A 27,786-nucleotide genomic window follows, 5' to 3' on the forward strand; every position below is an offset into this window, starting at 1 on the left:
TAGCTGCTAAATGCTCCACCATCACATACTATCAAGAGCTGGTCTCTAACTGTACCTGTCTGCTATTTGGTGCTGAGGAGGTAGTTTAAAGTGGGTTAATTGGATCTTTTTAAGTTTAAAACAGCTGCCTACTGCTGCCAGAAAACAATGTTGATGACTGAACCGGTACAGTGAAGCCGTGGTCAAAACAAAATCGGGACAAAAATAAAATGCTTTGTAGAGCTGAGGGGAGATTCAGAGTTCGGTGACAATTCTCTTCCGGCATATTGTAAACATGTGCACCTGAAATAAACCTTTTACATTTCCAATTAAGCCTAGGCCCTATATTAAGCTCTTGACATACACAAAGCATTGTGACTGCACTCCAACTCGTGAACAACAATAAAAACAACCCTCTCTCATGCTTTGTTCTTTGTACAGGATGTACAGATGCGTTTCCCCCGCAGATGACACAAAAGATGCACGTCAGATGTGCCTGTCACTGCCGAGGGACGGGTTATTAAGCATGTGGGTCAGACGCACTGGAGGCAGGTTAGAGCAGCCTCCCCGGCAGCTGACTACAACCCACCCTGCACCAAGGAAAACTGAAATCTAATCCTTTTGTCTCCATAAATAGAGCGAAATGTATATTCAGCTGACTGTGAGTCCTGCACTGTTTCCTTGCCCTGAACGTCTGGAGTCTTACTCTCAGAGTGATCTGATCCGTGGGCAGAAATAATCTCAATGACTCAGTTTAACCAATTTAGTTATAGATTTGTTTTCCGGCTAAGCAGCATTAGACTTAAGCCCAGTGATAAAAAATAAAAAAAAAAGCTAAATTAGAGAGGGAGTAGTGAATATTATGGAGCCCCATGTTCTGATTGTGAATAACTAAATTTATTGTACGCTAGCCTAGCTGACCTTAAATTCAAGGTAGTTATCCAGGAGCTTTGTATACACACTCTGCTGATATAGTGAAAAAACTGTCTTTTACAGTCTATGTCACTTTCTTTCACATTCCTGTTTATACTCACACCCTAAGAAATGCAGGGTAGTTTTCAGCTACACCGCTGGGCCACTGTTGGACCAACCACGCGCTGGGTTAATCTAACCCATCGCGATGTGTTGAAACTGAAACTGAAATTTCAGCCCAAAGGCTCATATTCATATCAACTACAATGCTGGGTTCATTCTACCACATGAATCGGCTGAACGTTCCATCCAAATGTTGATTCTACCTCATAAATAGGTTGTTGTCATTTTCATGTTCCGTACCATGAAAAAATGAGGAATTCATAAAATAAAAAAAAAGTCACAACAAATTCATAACACTACAACACTCGAATCACCAACAACAGCAGCATGATTACTATATTATCACTACATGTTAACATGAACAGAGCCATTACTGTCAAGTAGGCTATTCTATTCTATAAAAAAGCCATGTAGAAACATGTAAAACCACTTGCAAGTTCTCAAAAGTATTTTAGGAACTTTAGCCTGTGGCCTGTTTTTGAGTTACTCGGTGGACGGCCCCCTCATTTTCCTCACCTGTTTACCTGGCATGAAAGACAAAAAACCAAAAGACATCTTGTCATTTTTACATACAGCAACGCTTGCCGTCCGCCCAGCGCGGGTCAAATTACCCGCCACTCTGGCAGGCTTGCTCTTTGTATTACTCTAACAAATCTATTTTCTGTAGCCACGACACTCACAACATTACGCAACACAGCATTACGCCACGGTACTGAGAAGAGAGTGTTTCATAATGGGACCGTTATGTAAGGTCCCGTCCTGTGCATCCACACGGGCCGACCCCGGGTATTCCCTCCCGTGGCGCCGCGGCCGGATTGTTGCTGGCTAGGTAAGGGGCAGCTGGGTCTCCCTCACTGAGGTTACCTCCCCCAGGCAGAAGTAAAAGAGCATTAAGAGTGAGGAGGGACTGGCGCGAACGCACAGACACTTCATGTCAGCCCATGGGCATCAGCTCGTGCACTAATCATCAAAAAAGGGGTTTCATTCAAGACTGCATGCACATGTACAAGATGGAGACGAAATTGCTTTTTACTCAGTGTTTTGAAAGCACACGCTGTATGTTTACATGACTCTGACTGATGAATAACTTTCATACAGACAACTCACTTGCTTTTGAAAATACATTTTGGAGGAACCATAGCAGGGCCTGTGTGGCCATGGGTAGGCTGCTTAACTCTTTGTTGAGGTTACGAAGACAAAATGTTGCTTTGCTTGGGGTCGGCGTTGACTTTTTTTGATATCTAAATAAGACCACAATCTTACCCTGAACGAGTGTGTTGAGTTTCCTTGAGGTAGCCAATGTACTGTATGGGCAATTTATGCAATTTACCTTTTTTTTCTTTAAAATCTCGTTTATGTTTTCACGATTACTTCCTGTATTTTCTGTGGGGACTGAGTGTTTTTCATGCTCCATGTAAATACCATATCCCCGATATGATCAAAACTAGGATAAGACTCAAAACCAGGATATTAGTGTTCATGTAAACGCCCTCATAACTAATTTGACAGCTAATCTATATACTTGGAGTCCTCGTTTGTGTACGAATTCATTTTTACCATATGTTGGTCCAACTCCTGTTTTTGATCTTTAATTGATTTATAATCACTATCACTGAACTTGTCCTATAGAAAGAGGTAGAAAAAGTAGGAAGCGCTATTTTGGGAGCCCCTGAGATCTGGAGGTAAAAGTCTTATTAATTTCTCCCACAATGTTACGCGACTCACGGTTGGAGAACTTCTAAAGCGTGGCTCGGCATGAAGCGCTCACGGTTAAGTAATCGGCACAAAAGATTAAGAGCTCCGTTAGAAAATTCGTGGCTATCTGAGTCAAAAAACAAAGTTGAAAGTACAAGCTTGTGTACATAAAAAACTTCGAGGTAGATGTTAACTACGAGTCCCAAGCTGCATTTCGGCAAGAGTCATCCAGTCACCGAGCTTTAACTTCTGTTCTATATGCCGCTAATAGTGGGTGGAAGCTAAAGACAACAGTGTTAAAAACACTGAAAACACAAACCTGCAGCTTAATTCAATTTGCTTTTTCAACTCTGGGTCAAACTGGGTGAATTCAGCAACTATGGGCCTGCGTTTTGTGCTCAACTGTCACAGCGAAGCGTTTTGAACTTGGCGACCGCCCTGATCCGCGCCTCCGACTGGCCTCTTCTCCACGGCAACGAGGAGGCCGAGCCTCACGGGTACTGTGTAATTGGGACCCGTCTGACACGACAAAGTTACGGCCAAAACATGATCCTTTAGGGACGGAGATGAAGTAATTACAGCCGTAACTTAGACCCGTATGATGATTACGTCGTCCGAAGGAGTGCTGCGTGTCTCTGTCAGTTAACATGGTGTATATCATTTGAAGGAAAAAAAATTCTGAATGGTGAAAGAGGATGGGGGGAACCGGCAGCTCCTGCCACCTCGCAACTGTGTGCTGCTGTCTCCGACCTCTATCGGAAGAGTGTTTCTTAATATGGTCTAAGACGTCATTTCACGGGTAAGAGGCTGAATATTAAAGCCACTGTGATCCCCGACCGATCGCTCACTCTTCCGATCGCACAATCCCGGTGTTACCAGCTCTGTTTCTGTTGTCACGACAACTGCACCAGTACCGGGTTAACCGTGCTTTGTGCGTGTTCGGATGGGGTCCACTGAAATAAGCTCTAAACCGCCCGGGTTGTACGTGCTGGTATGAAAGATTGCACCTGGAGCTACTGTGCATAGATTTTGAAAATTCTCAACTTCGGTGCCCCGAAGTCAAAACATTTGTTTCGTCATAGATGTCGCATCTTTCGGACGACGGCTATTTCAGTGAATCCTTGAGTTTGTGTCCGTCACCCGTCGTCCGGTTCAGACGGAGGGCCCGCAGGGCAGCGCTGACCACAGGGTGACACTTGAAACTCTGCGTACCGATGGAACCTCACGCAGACCCTGTTCCCCCTATGTCTCTCGAGCGTGTGTTTGCGTGTGCCCAGATTTGTGCACTCACGCACGTTAAAGTAGTGGGGACTCGCTATATGGTCATCACACGAGTCACTGCCGCCTTCTGTGGCACCGAGGGGAGCAAGTCCCATTCGTTCGCTCTCTCCACCTGCCATGTTATGAGCCAAAGAGGAGAGAAAAAGAAAATAAACACGCAGACAAAGGAGACGTTTTATCTGATGTGTGAAAATAATTTAACTGTCAATGCAAAGATAAAACTCACATCCGTAGATTGTAGAATAAAAAGAGATAGAAAAAATAAAGATGTAGAAAGGTTTAACCGATAATCGGCACAAAGTCTTTTTTATAGTGGCCATATTTGCTGCTGTGTTTTCTGCAGCGCACCCTCCGGAGCTTGTCTGTCAGTCGAATAGCGTGGGCGGGACTGATGGGCTTTTCCTTGGGTTTTCTGTTAATGTAGTTTGAGTTTCGGCAGCTGGTTCAGCTGGTCATGTCAGCTGCGGTGGCCATACGTGCTTATGTTTACGGCCCCTTGCTTTTTAGTCGCAAAAAACACGTCATGTTGTGTGTATCCTTTCAATATACCGCCATGACGAGAGCATCCCCTTAGTCATAAGACATCCAAAACTCTTCTTCCTCTCTTCCTCAACTTCTACTCGGCGCCTGGCGCTTCACCTTTTACGACACGTTCCCGGAAGCAACTGTTGAAAGCTCCCAGCATGATCCCTGCCGAAATCCCGCCCTGTGTGCGCACCGTCCGGATCGATTATTGTGTACCAACTCACGCAGTCCCATGATTTTGTTCATCCGTTGGGCCTGAGCCCTGATCTGAAACTCTCATACTACGCATCACGGCTCTGTATCCATTTCCTGGACTTCAGACATTAGAGTCAATGAGCGGCTTGGAAAATAAAAGTAAAAAAAATAAATAAATAAAGTATGACGAAGACCTATAGGTTATAGGGCTCCACTGACCTATAAGGTGGAAAAGAAAAGTATGTCACAGAAAAAAGCACTTTTTTGTTGATAGTTGCTAAATATGAAGCTAGCCACGTGAAAACTGGCTCAACTTAGCATAAAAGGATCAACCAGGTACTTAGAGAGGTGTGGAGATAAAACATGTGAATTTGTGAGATTTAGAGGTGGATTTTGTTTTGGTTTTGGTTTTTTTTGACAGAGCCAGGCTTCCTTTTTTCTCCCTGCTCCCATTCTTTGTGCTAACTAATGATAATCACCTCCTGGCCCCAAGGTTCGTATTTAGCGCACAGATGCGACGGTCACAGCCGCCGTGGAGGACGGCTCCGAAGTGTCCAAAGCTCATTTTCACAAACCGTCCTCATAACTATAAATCAACTGATGACTGTTCACATGAACGGCTTGTCAGTTTAACTTGGCCACGCTGTCGTCAATGCACGTTGTAAGAGATGAAAGGTGGAGACGACAAACGTGCGCCCCTCAGTCCCGCTAGGGCTAATCCACACCAACGGTCCTGTTTTCACGCGGACGCTCCACTTCAAAGTGTCGCAGATCCCCCGACACCACGTGCACTAATGAGGGAAAGTATGATCGCGCCTTTACTCCAGGTACCGTGGCGCATCGAAGGCAGCAGGGGGGCGGCGGGGTTGTCTGGTGCATTCAGGCGTTCCCAGGTTTTCCTGACCACTGCTGATGTGATTCGTCCTCGACCCAGTGAGCAGAACACATTCGTGCGCTAACACAAGCGCTGTGATGATATCGAACTGGCGTGCGATTGGCAGGAGGGGAGCTCCGTTCCTTGCTGTCTTTCTCCGGGTAGCAGTGTGAAGGAAAGCAGGAAGAAGGACGACTTTGAATATTTATGTTTCCATCTTCCCAGTGAATCCTATGGTGTTTTGGGTTTTTGTTTGCGTTTTCCTTTTCGAATGGGTATTTTAAAGGGGTAAGTCTGATGATGTTCACTTTCTCTTATTGTCAACAACTCCCATGAAAACAAAAAAGGCAAACAATGGATTTATCCTAACAAGTATTGCTTGTGTAGCTGTAGCCTGGTTTGTGTTATTCCTCTGTGGCACAGAGCTCCACTGTTGTCCAGAAAATATTACAACACATTAAAAAGCCACATTTTGCACAGGGTGAAATCCGTTTTCCTTCACCACCACAAACACCCACACAAACCGTGGTTTGTTTTGACTCGGTCCCACACACAGTGTCCTTTGGATGGACGGGTCCACAAAACACAGGACTTTCAAACAGGAAACCACTGTTCATTTCCTTGCCGAAACCGATAATCAGCGCTGTTTGTTTTAACAGTGTCTGCGACATTAATCATGTCTTTGCTATCGTAACCCTTACGGAGAAGGTCCTCCAACCTTAAGGAAGTCGTTTTTATAACCCGAAATACGATCTTTTCAAAAACCTAACCAAGTAGTTTCTGTGCCTAAACCGAACCAAACCGGGACCCCCAACAATGACCTCGTGTTTAGCATCGTTACCAGGACGACAAAGGTCTGGCACGCCAGCTGCTGGTAGGCTCCTATAGGTCCTATCCTAGGGTAGAGACAAACGACCTCTATGGTCATTTAAGTCGGGGGACTCGTTGTGCTGTAAATACTCACTAGAGCAGCCAGTGTGTATTAGTCCACAGCTGGATCTGTTTGAGAAAACAGTGTCCAGCTGTTTCAGAAAAGGATTTAGCCTTTTCAAAAATGAAGCCTTATATTTGTGACCCGTTTTTTCAAAGATTTGTGTATAATTTAGGAAGTTACGGGCTTGGAGCTGAGAGCTACAGACAGGATGAGGATATTGAGGGAAGTGTTGAGCGGCCGATGGTTGGTTTCAGTCTTTTCATGTGATTGGTCAACAGTAAGAAAAACATTAAATATGATAAGCCTCATTCTTTAACAGCTGTAATTAGAGAAAGTGCAGTGTTATTCATCCCTGAAAACTCAGTAATATTGCCCACTTTCAGTGGATAAGTATGCACTGAACGAATATACTGTACTCTAACTATGACCAATTCGAATTAGTTGCAAACACGTTCTGTCTGAACGGAACATCTGACATCCACAGCTTCACCAAAAAGCAAACACACAAACTCTGAAATAGTGTTTGTGTGTTCTGTTTTATTTGTTTACGGGCATCGGTTACATCAATCTGGTTTTTAATGACATACGGGTGAACTTCATCCATTGGATTTATCACACAAATGATTCAGAGTTGGCTGAAGAGCTGCCATTACAGTGCTGAGGATGAAACGACTGCCGGGTTTGCTTTTGCTGCCTTTTACATCCGAGCGAGCCCTGCGAGATCTAATTCTCATTGACGGTCTCATTGATCGTCCGTCTTGAGCGACGGTTGCTCATTCCATTAAGCGAGACCCCGGGCAGGATTCCCTCACCACTTATTAGCAGGATTTCATGTAAAGGTGGAGGCCATATCCTTCTACGCTGCGATCAATACGTCAGCTCCGCGTCTCGTCACGTTGGTGGATCGCTTCAATAACCAAACAGATCATTAACAAGCAGAGAGCATGAGCCCGGCCGCACAGAGAAGTGCTCTGTATCTTTGCCGAGGAATATCCAGAAAGTACAACAGGTCGTGGTTAATATCGTCGTGTCAAAATAAATGGACCCTGGGTAATGACTTAAAGTCAAGGAGTCAATACAAATATTTCCTTTTCTAAGTTAAACTGGATATGACAGCAGAAATAATGAGGAATCAGATGTGTGCAGGTGAAAGACAAAATCCCCGCAGGAACTTGAAATGACAACAACTCCCGACGGTCTTCTTCCAGTCTCTCCTTTTTCTCGTGATCATTTATGGAAATAGATTGGACATAAACATAACAGCCCAGAAACGGAGTAACTGGCTAATCACTGGGATGTCAATCAGCGGAAGCACAGTGTCACAACATCACGTGGTTCAGCAAGGCGTGGACGGCAGCTTCGGTGCTCTGAGCTCTACTGGAGGGATGAACATTATTCTTCCAAAAGACACTCGCTCATCTGGGGGCGCAAGGACGCCGTCAAGCACGTCCCTCCCAAGTCCGCCACAGGCGTTCATCTGGGTAGAGGTCAGGGGACAGTGAAGGCCATAGCGCATACAGCAGGTCAAATCTTTTTCTCACTACTCAAACCATTCACTGAAGCCTCGGCTTTCTTTGGGGCTTTTTTTCCTCTTCCCCACTCGTCAAGATTTTTCCATTCACCACAACAAGGGCCATAATACAGTACATCCAGCCTAGTTCATTCATTCATTCAAAATACAATAAGCTTAATAAAAAAAAATTTTAAATATATATTTTTAGTATCTAAGAGTGATTGAAAAAAACAGATAAACGGAAAATGGGGTGTTTTATTACTGTTAATTCTATCTTTTGAAGAGGTTACAAGCAAGAACCCTTTTTAAGTTCTGATGTTTTTCTAAATGTTGAATGAAGTGAGCTGCTATCATCGCAAGACCTACTCTTTGACGTGTTTTAAGACACATGAAATAGTCCCATTTGAATGGTAATTACTTAAAAATTTACTTAAAAATCCTTCTCCATCATTTAAAAAAAAAAAAAAAAAAAAATCAAGAATCCTTGACTAAGCAAATATTTTTATTTCAAACGTTTTAGCTGCCAGGCACAAGGTGCCTCCTACTTCACTGAAAAGTAAAATCTTCGAGAGGTTTTAAGTTTTCCCCGTCACACTTGCGTAAGGTGCATACTGAGCCACGACTGCTCTAAAAACTAGTTGCTGTGTCAGAAAATCCGCTTGTGCAGTCTCAAAATCAGATTTAAGGCGAGCGCAGACAAACTTTCCGCCCTCAGCAGACGAATTTGAAAACAGCCTAGTGTTCATACATCATTCTACACAGTGAAGGTCAAACGTCAAAAGTCAAGTAACAACAAGTAAAACACATTTTTTAGTGGAAGGGACTGGAGGGGGCTGATATGATTTTTCATTCTTATTGTGACTGTACTCAAATTGCCCGGTCAGGTAACTCTAGGCTGATCAAATACCCGCTGTGTGTTGCCTAACAGCCCCCAAGCAAGGCACTCAACCCGCTCATGATGATCCTAAAACCCTGAGGAGCATCAGGCAAACACGCTGGAAGCATCCTCTTGCTCTCATCAGGCAACAATCGGTCTATTCTTTGGCTGGCGGTGCTTTCAAATGCAGAAGAAACACAAGCCCCACTTACCATTCCTTTCGGTCGTGATACTCACAACCTCATGTGGGTTATTGACAGTCTGGGTTGGTGAAACTTCGATACATGCGCTTCGATCACAGAGATGAGGCGTGAAAGACGGACCTCTGTTATCATCAGCTTGGACAGCAGGTGGACCGCAAAAAAAAAAAAATCAAGACCGGTTAGAATAGTGTGTGAAAGCGCATTATGCTTGACCACCGCGCAGGTTCGAAGCTTGAGCATGTTGAACGTCTGGCCACACCCCAGTCAGTGATGTCACAGCAGGTGTTTGGCTTAAGCAGCTGCTACAGATGACTGACAGTGGCATCACTGATTGAGACACGGGAAGCGGCGGCGGCGGCGGCGGCGGCAGCAGATCCATGCCCAGTGTGATTCTGTACAGATTCCGCTGCTATTTCTAAAAAATGTGATCCACGTGCAGGGTTTAGTGGAGACTTTAAGGGTCCGTGATGGTCTGATGATGTGATTGTAACGCTGTGATGATGAACTTCACACTGCATTGCACTTCTACCCTTTCGTGCAAATACGCGGCCTGATCTGTAAAATGTTGCCTTTTGCAACACACAAGATCTTTTGATAGTATACATGATGTATCCAAATGAGTTCATTCTGCCGACTGTTCTTCACAGATGGTGTCTGCATCTGTTAGGTGAGCACAGGTGTCTGGTATTTTACTGAACCCATATTTCCACACCGCCAACGTTCTGCACGTATGCACTGTAGAGTAACGCCGTCTGTTTACCTGTTAATATGACCCATCATGATCGTTCACACCTGCCTCTGCTCCTGCATTTTTTCTGCACACAGTGATATTTTCATAAAAAACATTACAGACATACTTACATTCATATTATTATTACTCATATACACACTGCTTTACAGTGAATCTAAATAATTGTACATCATTGAAAGTTTGCCCATATTTCCACAAACTCATCTTAATAATTGAAATTGTCATATATATATATATATATATATATATATATATATGTATACACACATAGATATAGATATGTATACACACATATATATAGATATGTATACACACGTGTATATATATATATATATATATAAACACACATTCATATACTGTAGATCACTGTACAATGGTTTATAATGTATTAATCACTAATTTTGTAAGACAAGTGGTTTTCTGTTGTCTATTTAGAACCACGATTCATCCATTGGGCTTAATAAAGCCCAAATGTAAAAACTGGGTGGAAGAAAAACACAATTTCTTCAAGAAGCAAGCAAGAGGTAAAGCTTTTCTAGAAGGAGGGAGAAGACCGTTCTACATCGATCATGTCTCAGGGAGACGTGATGCTGTGTGTCATGATGTCCTGATTAGTGGGGGAGAATCTCGCAGCATTCTTTTTGTTTTACATTAAAATATATATGCTATGAATTAGATGGATTTCTTTTTGCTTTATATGTGTAACACTTGTTAAATCTCACCTAGTCAAAAAACCTAAAATTACAATCAATGAATCTTTTTGACATCCAGCTCTTTTTCTTTTCCCGCTGTACTTGCAGTTGTTTCCTTACATGTAAGAAATGTTTGCTTTGGCTCGACCTCGGTGCATGAGTGGATGTCTCTACGTCTCCCACATGCAGTGATGGGAAGGTTTGCTGCACACAGGAGCGGATTGAAAAAAAGACGTTGGTTTCAACGAGGATTATGACGGGGGTGCACAGCACCATCTGCTGTGGACTGCTTGTCACTCCCACACAAGATCTGGAGGCTGGAGGATGAACTCATATTAATAATTTTTCCTTTCTAAATAAGCTCAAGGGTTTCATTTTGGTTTAATATTCTGTCTGGCCTATGTGCATCTTTAGGAAATTAAAAATGGAGCTTGGTAAAGCAATATTACAAGTATTTTATTGCAATAAGATATGGAAAAACAATATACTGTACTGTGTTACTGTGCAATATTGCAATTTGCAATTAAAAGGCCTCAGTGTGAACAGCATTTGTTTCATAAGAGGAACGTGTTGTATGGTTAGGGGGGAAAAAAAAAAAAAAATCAAAATGCACAGTGGCTCATGTTGAATATAAACATGCTGGTCGATTAGTACTTTATTTAGCATTTCAGCTCTTTTTGTTATAACAATTTAATTTTAAACAAAAGCACAGGGGAGACAGAGAAGAATAAAACTATCAGAAGAAATTCCTCATTTGATATAAAACTGGTGAGCACCGTGCCTTGTTTTATGGCTAATTTTAAGACTTTTTTAGATATAAACAGTCTTTAACCAGTTAAAAATGAGTCAAGCAGAAGCTGAAACAACCATTTTGTCAGGCTTCTCCAATAAGAAAATAAAACAGCAGAGGTTGATGGATGCCACATACAAATGAGGCTGTACACCGTGTTTATGTTGATTGAAAATATGTTGTTACTATGGAATTATGTCAACAATTATGGCTTCAGACGATAAAATTCCCCGCCCATTAGTCAGTGTCTCCTCGTGTCGACTCAGTCAGCCTTCTTCCTGACGAAGAGCAGCTGAGAGAAGCTCTGCAGAGCCCAGTACAGCAGAGAGAGGGAGACAAAGGCCTGGACAAGACAGAGAGAGAGAGTGCGTCAGTGTATCTGATTCAAAATAATGGCTGTGACACCTTCAGGAGACTCAGAATTTTGGACACATTACCGATTTGGGTGAAGTACTGGGAGACACTGGTCTGTGAAAGTGGTCTGACTGCTGAGTTTGAGGGGCAGAAATGACAAATGTGGTGTTGATATGTTGGATTACCAGTGTTTGGGGAGGAGGTTTTCATTCAATTTCCCATTTCTGGCTGCAACTAAAGATTGGTTTCATCATTGATTGACCTGCCGATTATGTCCTCAATCTACATGATTAATTGTTTGGCCTATAAAATGTCAGAAAATAGTTCAAATGCTCGATACAAATTCTTAGACCCCACGTAGACATGTAAGGTAGGAAGAAGGTTCTGGGGGTTTGTACCCCGGTTCGGCCGGGGCCCTTCTGGAATGTGGAGTTTGCCTGTGTGGGTTTCGTCCGGGTACTCCAGCTTCCTGCCACAGTCCAAAGACACGCAGGTAGATTGGCAACTCTGCGTTTGCCCGTAGGAGCGAATGTGAGCGTGAGTGGTTGTTTGTCCCTATATGTCGGGCCCTGTGATAGGCTGACGACCTATCCAGTGTGTGCCCCCGCCTCTTGCCCAATGTCAGCTGGGATTGGCTCCAGCCCCCCTCCCGCGACTCTCAAAGGGACAAGCCGTATAGCTGATGGATGGACGGATGGATGGATGCTCAAAAGTCAAAGATTTCCAGTTTACTAAGCAACGCACACTAAGGATCTGCTTAACTGTAAATTGCAAAATGTTACAAATGATTTACACACCTGAGCAAAAGAGAGCTGAGATGTTGTAACATAAGAAAAAAAAAAAAAAAAAAAGGGACAGGTATCATTTACGATCACTCAACACAAAGGAAAACACTGAAAGTGAATCTGTAATTGAAAGAAAACAGTGAGACCCTTCAGATTCAGCCAGTCCCAGGATGATGTAGAAAGTGGATTCTGAGGTTAAGGAGCAGGTCTTCCCCCCAGAGGCTCTCACGACGGGGTCAAAAGGGTCACCGCCATGGGGGACCTCGGTATTCGGAGAGAGGAACAGAAACAGCCCTCGCCTCCACCTCCCCGCTGTGTTCTGGCCCATAAAATGCATCCTACATCGCAACTCAAGCCAAAACCAGACCGCTGTCCATCACGGGCAAAAAAACCCTGATGGGAAAAAAAGTAATGCTTCCTCCTGGACACGACAGCTGTTTTCCTCTGAGAGCGAGAGACGGAGAGACGGAGAGAGAGTAAAGCACACACCTCCTCTCTCCCTGCTTTTCTACCTCTCGCTACCTGCTCTGAAAACAGCCTCCCCGCTGAGAGAGAATAAAACGACAGGCGAAACAAAGGGAAAGAATGGATTTATCAAGGGTGTAAAGAGATTCAAAACATGTCCGCCCTCCATTTTTTTTTTTTTTTTTTTTTTTAAATAGTGGCCCTGATCACTGTACAGCTCTCTTTCATTGTTGGCACAGACATTAAAGAACGTCCCTATAGAATTTACACAGTTTAAAACTCCAAACCAACCAGCGAAGAGATAAATCATATGATAAAATGATATTTTTGAGTAACTTGTACTTTTACTGCTATTTCATGCTACTTTATACTCGTACTTCACTACATTTCGGAGGAAAATAATTGTACTTTTTACTCCACTGCATTTATCTGACAGCTGTACTTTAAAGATTAAGATTGTATGTGAGAAAAAGTGATGATCTGATAGAATATGATGCATATTTAAAGATCAAACTACCTAAGAGTATATAAAGCAGTTAAAATTAGCTCCACTTTGACAGCTACAACATTGAAATGCTGCTTACACATTAAAGCATCAGTGTATAATAATAATAATAATAATCAAATACACACTTTACTGATAATACTTGTTTCAGTAAATTCTAAATGCTTCACTTTTACCCGTAATGGAGGATTTTTACAGAGTGCTACTGCTACTTTTACTTAAGTGAAGAGTCTGAGGACCAGGGCTGTCCCGAGAGAGGAGACAAAACAAAGATGGCGGTTGTATGACACACATATCCTGCCCCCCCCCCAAAAAAAAGAAGCTGAACGGGAAACACATCAAGCCATTGGTGCTGTTGCACTGACGCATTTTAAACCTTGTTCTGGGGCAAAGTCACCAAACTCTTTAAGCGGTTTTTATCAGATTTGACTGGTGATTCTATACATGCAGTTTTTAGGTCCCGGTGACCATTCAAAGTGAAGTCCTGGCTCTCTCCCCATTCATTAAGTTCGGGGCCTCGTCTTGTTAGCCCGAAATAACTGCCCCGGGGGCATAGCCAAGAAGGCTGCTGAGTGGATGAGACTTGCCTATAAGGACCTTTGAGAGTACTTATTCCACCACTGATTCAGACAAAGAAAAGACACAAAATAAGAGTGAACGCAAGAGGCAATGAACTGCTGATCCCATGCCCATTTCAAAAGCATTCAGATATTTATCACTGATTTGTAGTGATTTCATCCCTACGTACTCTACTTACTTACTTTAATCAGGAATAATTAGGCCTCCGGTAAAACTTACTCGATGACGTCCTTTCGCAACCTGCAGGATCTGGTAAGTCCACTTAAAACTGTTTAAACATGATGGTTACAAGTCTAAATTCCCTGAAGGAAAAACAGATGGAAGATAACAAATACATGAAGCTGCGTTGTGTCCGTCTCAGAGATGGATGGGGATCGAGAGTGGAGCGCAGGCTTGGCAGAACCTCACAAATCACGTTTAGCTCAAACAGACTGAAACACGACAGAGGTTTCTATCGAAGCTGCATGTTGGGGGCACCTACTTTTCGCTGTTTCCATTTCTCCTCATTCGCCCCTCTATGCTACATTTTAATGGACTCTGTAGGAAATCCATGTGGGAGAGATTACATAGTGGAAGGAAGCGGGTTTGATCATCTACAAATAAGCACTACTGCCAGACAGCAGCAGCTCCCAAAGTAGGGATCTCATCAAATCAACTCACACCCACTTTGTTTTGGGCAGAGGGTACTTTGTTAAAGTTAGTAATACAAAAAAGCCAAAAATGTTTGTTTTTTTTAAAAGAAATTCTCTGCGTCATTGTCGAGCTTTGTTTACTCAGGGAAGTCACGGAGGCTAATTTTTCGGCACCAATCTGCTTTGGGTAAAAATTGTCACACGCAGAGCTCCGCTGCTGAGCAGCTGAGGTCGACAGCAAGTGCCTTGCTCAACAGCAGCTCAGTGAGAATTTCAGACGCCTCTAGGGCTTTCCCAGTCCGCTTAAGTGAGTGAGTAATGCGATTAGGAAAGGCAACGTTGATTTGTCAGTCCAACACTTTTGTCCAGCATAGGTTATATATCTCAAAAACTACTGGATGGTTTGCCATGAATTTTTGGTACAGACATTCAAGGTCCTCAGAGGATGAATCCTAGTGACCTTGGTTATCCTCTCAGTTCTCATCTAGTGCCAAAGTTCCACTTGTCTCACTCGTCCAACACTTCAGCTAACTAACTTTAACAAGTTGACGTGTGAAATTAGCATTTAGATCAAACTTCTCCCCAGTAATTAAGATTTATCCTCTGGAGACAATGAAAACATCTTCCAAGTGCAGCTTAGGCTAATAAAAGTCTTAAAATGCTGGAGCTGAATCCAACAATCTGAGTCTATCAGCAAAACTATCAGGCCAAACCTCACATTTTTTTGCCCCCCTGGAGGTTGTGTTTCCATTTTCATCCATCCATCGATTTTGTTTTCTTCTGTGTTATGAACAGTAAAATGCTACACTCAATGGGCCGGGAATTACTAGGCTATAGCCTTTTAGTAATAATGTCGTAACATTCGGATGTCCTAAAAAGAGGTTTTCGATGGGTCCATACTGTTGGAACTGACCTACAATGGACCCATGGAAAACCTACTGGACCCTGACAGGCTTAAATGTGTTTTTAAAAACAAGGAGTCCTGACCCAGATAGACGCAGGGATAATTATATATATATATACTGACAAGGAATGCAAAGTCATAGAAACATATTCCAGAAATAATTAATTTAAATGCTTGTATGGCATTTCAACCTCCTTCAACATCAATAAAACACTGTGTACCCAGCTCGATCATAGATAGACAGGAGATACAAATTTTACAACCAGTTTACTGCCTGTGAATCAAAGTCCAAAAAAATATTGGCCGTCTGCAGCTCAGACGCAAAAACATCTGTAGTGACCTTAAGAACGACAATGGTCAAACTCTACATTAACCAGAGCCATTTTTGGCTGCTGCCGATGGATATGAAGCAACGAACAGATACGTTAAATACCCTAGGGTGTATTTTGTGCCCCTGGCGAGTGTCTTCGAGCTTCTAGCGGGTTAACATGGCAGAGCCTCATTGTTCTCCAACGCAGCTGCAGTCGTGATTGAAATGAAAACAAGGCAGAATGGCTGCTGTCAGATGTATGATATATGACCTGCAATGGGATGTTTCCAGAACTCCCTCTCCATATGGCTGCCTACAGTCCACCAGACCTGGCCTGAACTGTATCGGGGAAAAAATGCTGAGCTTTCTGTCTTAACCTGGCTGCAGTGTAGAGAGGAGTGGGCGGAGGCCGCTGATTCTGGACACGGCTAAATTTAAACCGCAGAAAACATTTGTTAATACTGTTTGATCCAGAGCATTATTCCTGCACTGCTCACTTAGCATCTGTAAGCGAGTGACTGTAAATCTTGATACACACAGAGGACAATGAAGCACTTAGTAGCACAGCCTGTAGTTTCACTGTTTGGATTTTCTTTTATGCTTTAAAAGAATGTGACTAATTTGCAGCTTACACAGTAATTCTTTTTCTTTTTGTTTTCTATCCATTTTTTCTTTGAACTTGCAGTTTGCATAATTAGAAGAAGAGAAAAAGCTCCTCACCATGTGTATTTTGCATTACATGTCAATGTGAAAATAAGTGACAATGTAAAAGGTGTCGCTCGGAATGATGAACCGACAGAAAATTATTTCCCAAACGTGCAGCTCTGCTCATGTTTCAGTTCATTTTTTAATCTGTCCGGACCGGAAGTTTACTTTTCTGGTCCATTCTCACCGCTCTCATAGTGTCGTTTTTGGCTGCAGCAGGCAGCCTTTTTTTTTTTCAGTGAAAATGGCTCTAAAAACTCCACTGTCCGCTACCTGCGCCAAACAGCAGACACACACAGTTCGTGACTAGCTGGTGAACATAGTGGAGCATTTAACAGATAAAAGAGCCAGATATTTCCAACCAAGTAACTGAAAAGAAAGCTAAAAGAGAGCGAGTAATTGGCTTAGATTCACCAGGTGGACAGAAACATGACTCCAATGTGAGTGATAATGTTGCTCTGAAACTGCTGGATGTCCAACTGTTTGGCAACAACTTCGCCATAATAACTTAAAAGGTGCTGTGTTCACAACTTGTTTCCAGTGCCCCCAAGTGGCCAAAAAAAATCAGCTATTGAAGGTTTAAGGTGGCAATCTTGAAGATTTTCACTTAGATAAGTGTCTGTTAAGCCGCTATCACTGAATGAGGTAACAGAACTGTGACTGAGCCTATGGCCCGCTGATGAAAGTATTGCAATATTTAAATATTTGCAGTGTTAAGAACTGGGTGTCTTCTGGGTCAAAAGTCCACTGGGAGTTGCCTTTTATTATGAAATAGTCACAGGAAATGCAACGTGTTTGAGAGTCAGCTTAGCACTTTCCACTTTCGTTCGTGCTCCTACAAAACAAGACAACTGTCATTTTCGGCATCTCCCGGACAGCGGATCAGTTTGAAATATTGCAGGGAGTAACGGAACAACAAGGAGCAGCCACAATGAGCTGTTAGATGAAGAGCGCCCTCCCATTATCGCCTGACTTCCTTATTAAAACAACAACAGTTTGTCATCAAACCAACCACAACTGAATTCTTCCAGATTGCTTCTTTAAATGTATTTTTAAAAAGGACAGATAAAAGGATAAAAAGAACTTGACATGACACGCACATACATACACACATGTGCATGTACACCACACACTTATACCACATGCTTAGTCTATACAGTCACAGGTATGAGACTGTAAATATACTTTAAATCCTCCTACAGACACAAATGGAACGCAGAAACACACACGTACAAACAGAGGTGCACACACATATACAAACACAGGCACTTCTGCACACACACAGTCCTACACAAGTACATCATCACAGCTCCTGCACATATGCACAGAAACGTGTACCCTCACACACACGCACAGAGGATTTCCTGTCTGTTCATTATGAGCAGATATACAGTCTCTGTGCTCGGGTTGTTCGAGCAGACTCAGGAAGGATACGCTGAGCAGGTTAATGTCCCACAAGAGAGCCAGTTTAGTGCCTGCTCTGTTGCACAGACATGAGAAATATCGCCATCGCACTCCCACGAAGGCTAACCGTTTTCATATCTGTTCAATTCACTTCGGAGCCCGGCAGCTTGGCACCGCATATCCCTGGGTGGCCGCACCGGCGAACCTGTTGGTAAAGAGCGTGCCGGTCGGCGAAAATTTGGAGGGCAGGGTAGTGGGCATGAGTCCAAAACGCCAAGAGGGCAGAGGGGACAGGAAGTTACATTTACGTTTATAAAATCAGGCCCCTGTTTGTATTCTCATGGAGCAGAGGGACGACGCCTGGGTCCAGGGTGGCTTAGGTCTATGAGATTTTTCAGAGAAACAGTACAGATGAATGAGTCTCCGAGGGCCTGTACGAGGTATATCTTAACCCTGACTCCTTTTATCCAACCAGGGATATTTATAAAAACATTCCTACTGTAGAGTTTGAAGCCAAATGTTCTTGAAGCCATTCTGTGTTCCTGCCACATGTGTGGCCTTCTGGATAGGAAAGTCCAAAGAGGCAGCAATCATCATTGCCAATTTGGAGTAATGCAACACAAATGGCGCAGCTGTAATCAGCTCAACAAAGAGAAAAATGTCCCATCTCTGCCATCTTGGTCCAATGTGTTAGCACAACAAAAATTAATTGAAGATCTACTGCCCAATTCAAGTTTATTTGACTAAAGCCATTGAAATGCAAAGACTTAAACAAGATCAGATCAACTCACTAAAGGACAAAACTTCAAGCTTCAAAGATAATAATTCAACCTACAAGGCTGGTTGAGGAATGCAAGGCTGAAAAGGCAAACAAAAAGGCGCTCTCGAAAAAGAAACTGAGCAGCTCAAATGCTGCTTCGAAATAGAAAAGATGTCTGTTCCAAGAGTCAAGTCAGGACCTCAGTGAGGAGCAAATCTGTCATCTTAAAGAGCAGCTCCAAAGAGAGAGCACAGTGTGTGGATGCCTTTGAAAGGGAAGTCAAAGCCTTACAGAAGGAGAATAAGGTCTTGAGCTGTCAGGAGAATATAAGGTTCACAGCATATAACCAACAAGAGAAAAGTGGAGAGGACATGTGGCAGTATTAGGATAACTCAGGAGCCCAAAGTTTTGCTTCACAAATAAAATAATTTCTATGCCCAGGATCAGTTAAAGGCCTGCAAGAGGTAGATGATCCTCTGTCGACAGATATGTCACAAATTGGAAAGGTTCCTATTACAGATCACTGAGTTTTCAGATGCGTGTGCACCTGAACACAAAGTCTTGGTTTGTCCGAACAAGATTTTTGGCATTCAGGAATAGAGTGCCATAAGGGCTCAGCATGGTCACTGTTCTAACCTTCACGCCATCTCCTCTGCAGCAGTGTGAGCACTGCGAGCACTGCCTGCATATTGTTATGTACACACTCGATCATGCAGGACTGCCAATTGCATTTCAATAGTGTAGCTGTGGACGAATCAACAGCAAGCACATTGAAAGGTTGCCGTTGAGGAAGCAGGCAGGAACAACCACAGTTTCTTTGTCAAAACTTTTGCAGGGGCTGATGGCCGCTGTTGTACAGCACGTGTGAATATGTGCTTGCTATCCGTTCATCAGGTGTGTTTTGGAAGGCGGTGGAAGACACAGGTATTGGGTCAAAGGTACCACAAAGCGATCGATAAGGAACAAGGAGCCACACAAAGTCAGCATGACCATAGGGACGTTTCAGATTTTGAGAGGCGTGAGCTGGGTCCACATGCCAGCCAAGATTAAGTCACTGAAGTTTTAAAGATGCAAGATCGATTTTGCGGAACCTGGAACGAGAATCAGGCAGTGGGCCTTAAAAATGTGGTTGAGGATGTGTTTAACAGGGGACCAAACAAAAGTGTATGGGAGCTCGACATCAAGCTCCAAAAAGAAAAAGAATAGCATTAGCACAGATACTGACCTTATTTAGGGGACTGAGTGGGACGACCAATCCACTTATTCCAGTTTACTGTTTTAGTTACTGTTCTAATAAATGTTTCTGCTTTTAAAAAGGTGAATCGACAGTATTTATATAAGGTAGCGGTTTTCAACTTGACTCCTACTCACCCAGTTACACACAAATTCACATACCAACGTTAGGAGCCCTGCAAGGCACTGGCCTAACCACTGGGAGCAACTGGGGATCAGTGTCTTGCTCAAGGACACATCGATATGCAGAGAGGAGGTGGATGATCCCAGGCTTGGGTCACGGACAGCAATATTCTTTATGGGTCAATGCCCTGAGCTTAAGTATCACAGGAGGGGATCAAAAGGTGGACTGGTGAATTCTTAACCTCTCCAGAGAAATATGTGATCGTGGACCTTCTAATTACACCTTGTCAACTGTTTCTTTGTCAGTGTAGAAAATATTGATTGTTGGAGGTTTAATGAATGTGTTACCTGCTAGTTGGACAGCAGGGAATAAGATTAGTCTTTGTGTAACAGTGGCTTTTCCCTTTTTTTGCAACCTTAGATCTGAAGTCTGTCCAAACTTGTTACCCCCCATGGCCAATAAAATCCTGTGCAGGAGGAGACATTTTCCAGCTCACTTCTGGCAAGATACCATACCTTGAACTATTGTGAAAAAGGACAGTTAGGAATTTCATTTTACTACAATGTCAGATGTGTGATAGCCAGTAAGCCAATGAGCATGGTGGAGAGAGAGGGGTTAATAAACTGAGGGCAGAGTGATGAAAGCTTGCACTGGAATAAATATTGCTAAATTAATGTTAAGCCTTCATTCAGCACTTCAGTGATAGATTTTAAAGTAAAAATCTTTGACCTATTCATATTTCAGCTTTATGAAAGTCTTCTATCATTTGTAATGTTTTCAATTTGTGAGCAGACGTCTTTGGAAATTGGCTTTATAGTTCAGTGAAATCAGCTTTATGTGCATCTCAGAAGGAGGAGAAATTATACTGTAAGAAAAAAGTAGCACAACTGCTATCGTCAGGTTCAATCAGGTTCACATGTTGGCTCCGAGGCTGTATCATAAACTGGATGACTGTTGTGTTTCACCCATGAATAAAAGCACAAATAGGAAGACAAATTCAAAAGAAAGTCAACGTTGGACACAGAGACTAACCCCACAAAAGCCAAACTAAATACTGCTAGAAATCCCCCAAAGGGCCAATTGCTGTTAGATTTCCATAGCTTTACCTGGCAAGTGGTTTGACAACATAAACCAAGCGGTTACTCTTTGACGGGCACGATCCCCTGCACATTGAGTGATAATATTTCACACTGTGTACGGTCGACCACCCCGCTGTTTACTCCATCGGAACAGTCATACCCAGCATTTCTCTTTCAAATCCCTCCATTTTCTCCATGGGAGGAGATTTCCTTTCCTTTCCATTCCTGCGAGCTCTCAGATGATGTCATGCTCACAGAGTTTCCATAGCTCCAAACAGTCCTGTTAACCTCAGCCCTGCTTCTTGCTACCACACATTCCTGCTTCAAAAAAAAAAAAAAAAAAGAAAAAAAAAAAAAAAGGCCGCTAACCTCTCGCACCTGAGATCTGGCGAGCGGAAACGACACTCTCGGATAATGGTGACCTCCCGCTGTTTGCCGTTTTATCTGCCCGCTCATGGCTGGGACGGCGGGAAAGAGAGGGTGGGACTTGCAATTCTTACAGACATGTCATGTGATGTACTGAAGATAAAACAACTTTGTGGCGAGATTGGGCCTTTGTGTGTGACATGAACTTCATAATATTGTTCTGACCTCTTCTTTTGGCCTGCATTTGTCTTTCCCTTCAATGTGTGATAGACGGGATCTTGTGAGATTGGAAAACACTATCAGCACAGAGATGAAAAGATGGAAAATCCAATGGGGTTTGAAAACAATTTAGATGGCTTCTTTTTATATTTTGGATTCAAGTGGATTATGTAGATTTAGATTTGCTTCTAAAGTGTCAGACTCGCATGAGCTAAGATACCACTTTTTGAACTCTTTTATTACAAGGAAACATCTCAGTCGCTTTGTAGATGCTGAATGCTAAAAACGTCTTGGGCTTTTTATTATTGTAGTTGGGTGATTTTCTTCTTCAGGAGCTATAAAAAAAAAGTATAACTGGCAGAATGACCTGGAAAAACAGGGTGTCAAATAAAGCTGTTTTTTCTGTTGGATTTTTAATAAATCTGAAATGTGTTCTACAGTAGCCAGCAGGAATCCCTGAGAAGTTCCTCTCTTTCTCAACCAAAGACAGGTGTATTTTTATGAGCTCTCCTCTTAAATTACTGTGACCTCTCCAGCAGTTAGTAGCCGGTTTTTTTTTTTTTTTTTTGTTTTTTTTTTTTAAGAGAATAGCTGCCTGAATACTCTTTGATATTAAGCGTCTCGGTTCTCCTCTGAAGCATGTTTCCCTGTGCCTCCGGGCAAAACCAGGGGCCCACATACTAATACAACCATGTGTTACATCATAACAGTCCAAACAAGTGCCCCCTGGTACTCAGCACACACAAATACAAAACCCCACCAGACATGATAACGCAATCAGGTACAGCAGCCCGGCAACAAAAACAATCTTTGTGAAGATGAGATAAATCCCCGTTGGCACGTTGTCAAAAAGGTGCTGATCTAAATAGCTGCCGTGACCATAGTTCCTATTATTTTGTCAACTACACTTTAATAAAGGTGAAAATCTAAGTGGGCTTGACGGTGACATAATCTGAAAGCCTTTCTGAAGATCCTCATTTTATAGCACTCTGTAGATCTGAAAGGATTAGCTGTTTAATTTACTGAAAATTAATCAACAACCAACTTGATAATTGATTTGCTGTTCAAGTCATTTTTCAAGCAGAAATCTGGATCTGAATATCTTTGGGTTTTGGACTGTTGGACATCTGAAGAAGTCACTTTGAACTCTGCTAAACTGCAATGACCTTTTTTTTTTTTTTTTTTTAAGTATTTTTAGTATTTAACACAGCAAATGATTAATTGAGAAATTGATTTCCAGAATAATAAACACCGATAATGAATAATAATTAGTTGCAGCCCTAATCATGTCTGCTGAGTACTTCATCCTATAAAAGAAGCTTAGTATGGCTAATGGGAGCTTATTAGCATAGTCTGCAGGATAGAAAGCTAAAAATCAAAAGGTGAAACTAGGTTCTGGTTCTGGGTTAACGAGCCGGCTCGTCTGAAACTAAAACTTCGTTTGGGTACAAGCTATGACTTGGCCAGTAGCCAACAGCAGTAGAAGCTGCCAAACAATGTCACACTGATTAGTATTCTATGTTTCCTAGAGTCCGCGGTCTCAGTGGACAGAGGCAGCTGTACTTTATGTGAAATTAAGTTGCCACGAAGGTCTGAAAAGTTGTCCACTGTAGTGGTAAAGTTGCCAAACTAGCAACCAAGTGTGTATCACTACAGGTATAGCCAACTCCACCTTTCTAGAGCACTTAGTATAACTTATCACTTTACTAAATGGGTCTTCGGCCATGTAAATCTAAATCTTGTAGTTTAACACACTCTGGGCTGCGGGTAACGCACACACCGCATATCTATAATTGTCTTCTTTGAGTATTCTTCTACATACAGAAGAGTGAGACATTCGAACACACCCAACTTTGCTCACTAATATATCATTACCAATCTCAGTCTCAGTGCTGTATCTCGCACAAAATTCCAGGATCGGCAGAGTTCTCTCTGTGTGGATCCAATTCTCCCTGGCGGCTGGTCGGAGGTCACGAAGAGGGTCGAGACACAACCTCCGAGCCTCTACACACATGCAGATGCTCATATTGGCCGACAGCAAATAGACACACACACAAACACGACTCGTCTTGCACAGAAAACTATAACCTCATGCAACCCGCCCCCTGCTCATTCTCTCTCACACACACGCACACACACACACACACACACACAGTTACCAGCCTCGTCCCGTCTGCAGCAGCGAGGCCTTCATGTGAGCCACACAGACATCGGCTCGGGCGGGTGAGTGGGCGGCTGGGAGCGAGAGGCAGCCCTGGTTTACAGGTCAAGCCTGCAGCTTTACAAGGGAAATCTCCAGAGCCACTATAAATACCACTGTGAGCTTTAAGGGTGCAGTATATCACACCACTGGGTTTGAAGGACCACAAACCGACCTAGTTTTTGTAGTTTTTTTTCTAGCCCCCCCCCCTTTCCCAACTGTAGAGTCGCATGAGCCTGAATACAATTAAATGTGAATTTCCCCTCCTCCATTTCGAGTGACTGTTAATTGATTGGCCCGACTTCAAAACACGCCCCCCCCCTCCCGCAACAAAGAGCTGGACCGTTCACCTCACGCGTCAGAGCCATATATCATTAAAGTACCTTAAAGTTTGGGGGAGGTTTCTCGCTTTTTCCCTTTGCTGTAGTTCTGAACAAAGGGCACAAATATGTCAGGAACCATTTCAAGTCAATTGCGAGGATTTTCAATGAGTCCCACCTGCAAGCGAGACATTTATTCAGCTCAATCTGATGTACTGCGACTTGAAATGAGGCCTAATGATTCGCTTAAGGAAACGGCTGCATAAAACTTACAGTGCTGTCAAAGTGACATAGCCGTGCAGCATGCGCAGCATAAATCAAGACAGCTTTTGCCGCGAAGCTGATTGGAAACGCACTTCATTTCAGACGTGGCTTTAAAAAATTAGAATTCATTCAGTTTTATTCCATTTCACGGTGAGAAAAAGAAAAAAAGGAGGAAAATCCTCGAGTTGTCTTTTGAACACCTGAGCAGTGCAGATGTGGAGTCAGAGGACAATAAAAGCAGCGATTCAGCACTCACGTGCAAATCTCATCAGCCAGCACTAGTTAGCGGTAGACGGCACTAATTGGTTCCAGAAGCGTTGCTCTCGTTCACACTGGCTGAGATGGCAAGCAACGAGGGCGGGCAGAGAGGGGGAGGGGAGAGAGAAAGAGCGGGGGGCAGGGAACGTAATGAGAGGTCAGCCGCCATCTACAGTTGGGCTGCCAGAGCCAGAAAGGCACGCCAATTTTATGGTCAATTGGGCAACGCATATGGACTCATAGATCACAGGGCTGCAGGGCTGGACTTTAGCACCCAGCTCAAACATATTTCACACACACAGAGCAGACCACACAACACACACAATCACAGGCAAAAGGCTACAAAGCACACACCAGGGAAACACGATGCTGTCAGGGAAACGTAGGGGGATTCTTGTACGCATGCTTCCCATCCAGTTTTCACTTCAGAATTCACACTTTACCCAGACAAAGATTTCATTTTTTAAAAGATTTCATTATGTTTTACTGTACACTGTCATCACAGTCATGGCATTATGACACATCACTATTTATATGAAAATCATTCCTCATATTTCCTCCTGTTTCCATTACTTGTCTAATTAACTTTCCACAGTTACCAAGAGGTGGAATTATTTTTTCAGTGTGCTCCCAGATTATGTTGTCACGAGGCAAAAGGCTTACATTCAGCAACTGGCCCGACATACACATGCACTCTGCATGCATGTTACACTCGTGAGCGGGATGTGGGCTGACTTTTGCTCTTTGTGTTTATACTTGCTATAAAATATGAGGACAGTTTCAGCGTCGTATGTGCTGTGCAGTGTGTGCTGGATGCAAACTGATTCTCGGGTTAAAGCTCAACGATGTTTTAATGGAGGGTGGCAGGCGGCATGCCAAACTCGGTGTAAACCCAATGGGACAAACCATTTATACAATGTGTCATTATGCCACAGTAGAAAAAAAATATTAAATAGTTTTGGAAATTCATGGAAAGATTTTTCATGCCCTTATGTCAGATTAGCGGTATATTTTGAAAGTCTCGGTTGAAGACCATTACATTAAAATCGTGTGAAGAGAGATTCAGTCAAAAATTATTGTTGGACAGTACATGACACACTTTGAATCGTGAACGGAAGAGAAAAATTAAACAATCCCAAATGAAGATCATGTGATGTGAGGGAAAGCTCCAGCATAGCCACTAAATGGACCCTGAGGTGAGAATGTTTTGTCAACTGGTGTTTCCAAGGTCAAGAATGAACTCCGAACATCAACCGATCAGCCAAAAGGGACAATAAGTGCTCAGAAAAACAGAGACTCGAACATCTACAATTTCATGGCATCTGAGCAAACTCAGTATGTGCTATTGAAGGACATGTGCTGCGATCAAAAGTGTTAAAACAGCTACTAAATCTAATTTGACGCAGGACTGTTTTGTCAAATCGTAAATCCTGTCCGGGATTATTAGGGCTTTGTAGATAAGTGAGTCACTGTGCTTATATCTGGACTCTATGACTACACCAGGAACTTTGCTTTTTGTTTTAGCTGGCGACCGTCAGTATCCACAACTGAAATAACAACTCCGCTCCAGCTAATTAACGTTAATTCCATGTGTTGGCCAAATTTAACTTTGGCTGTTGTCTGATAAGTGTGGTCTCTGCAGGCCAGTGTCTGCAGTGTTTACAATCAGTCAAAGATGGTTTCCCTGAGAAAAGACACCGCTCTGTAACATTTTGATATTTGAAAAAAACAGGGAACAGAAAATGATTTCGTGGGTTCAAAAACACCAACAGAATGGCGAGTCTCTTTCCAGGTAAACGATCCACCTGATGACTTCGCATCACTTTCAGACTTGGAGTTAGCAGCTAAGTGCATCGTTGTCAGACACAGACAAACAACGACTGGCAGACAGTGAAAAGACGTTATAATTATTATATATTGGTACATTATATTAGTTCATGCCCATCACCTATAAAAAGCTCTGAATCAGGACCTCCAGGACTCGAGGGCGTGAACTAGCTAGTCCTGTTAGTCCGTGCTGCTAAACTGTACAGCTGTCAATGTACTGCGTAAAGGGGAACTCCATTGATTTTACACATCCAAGTCTCTTTATAGTTCTTGGGGAGTACGAATGCATGTGTGAAAAAAGTTGTATAAAGCCTTTTTGTGGTTCCTGAGGGAGCTGCGCGAAGACTGGTCTTTCTGTCTATAGATGACCTGTGCCGCCATCATGACCCTTCAGACGGAACTGTAGAGCACTATAGGTTGCCTTACCTCTGTGGGCAGAGCCAGCGAAGGCAGCAGGGGCTTCATGTTGCTGTACCTCCACATTGCCACCATGACGACACAGCGCAGCATCTCCACGACAGCCGCCGCTGGCCTGAGCACGAGGACACATCAACGAGAAACACAACAACACTGTAGCTCGAAAGACATTTCAGCTCGACATCTTCACCCTACCGACCTCCAGTGCTTCAAATCAAATTTTGCTGCGATGATGTTGCAGGACTAATCGAGTTTTTAAATGGGATCTGATTGACCTCTAAGACCTGAAAAAAAATATATATTTGTAGTCAACAGAAAGGGCTGCAACTGCAGCTTCTTGAATATAGTATTTAACAAGTAAAAAAAATATAATAAAAAGCCTTTTGAAGCCTTCAAAATCGCTTCAGAATCAAAAGTAGGGCGGTCACTTTAAAAAAAGTTTGAATTAGTTTGAATTAATTCAAACGCAACCCACGTAGCCTATCCTAAATTATGCCGTCGTTGTGGTCCCATCAGAGTTTGCTCTCCATCCACTTCTCCGAGGAAACAATTAATCGTGAGGTTCCGAAGCGCTGTTGTTATCGTGCTAGCCACCCTGGCTCCAGGAGTTTAAGCTTACTGAGCCGTCCGCCTACTTTTTGCCTCATAAAAACGAGCAGACTGACAGTCACGGCCCGTTGTGCTCATACATGCAGAATTTTAAATGCAAACAAATGATTGCAGATCGGTACT

The 27,786-nt window shown here is 43.0% G+C and overlaps 1 protein-coding gene across 1 annotated transcript in view; it reads right to left on the reverse strand.

Annotated features, from left to right (window-relative positions):
* Positions 1 to 11,178: 11,178 nt before the first annotated feature.
* Positions 11,179 to 27,786, reverse strand: part of agmo (alkylglycerol monooxygenase) — a 49,334-nt gene continuing 32,726 nt past the window's right edge. Inside the window, exons 12-13 of the mRNA XM_040118137.1 lie at positions 27,064 to 27,169; positions 11,179 to 11,687 (exon numbers count right to left, since the gene is read on the reverse strand). Of these exons, the coding sequence (XP_039974071.1) occupies positions 11,607 to 11,687; positions 27,064 to 27,169 (187 nt within the window). The 3' untranslated portion in view covers positions 11,179 to 11,606. The remainder of the gene's footprint in view (positions 11,688 to 27,063; positions 27,170 to 27,786) is intronic.

This window comes from Xiphias gladius, chromosome 22, assembly GCF_016859285.1.
Source record: "Xiphias gladius isolate SHS-SW01 ecotype Sanya breed wild chromosome 22, ASM1685928v1, whole genome shotgun sequence".
In the NCBI taxonomy this organism is placed as follows: domain Eukaryota; kingdom Metazoa; phylum Chordata; class Actinopteri; order Istiophoriformes; family Xiphiidae; genus Xiphias; species Xiphias gladius.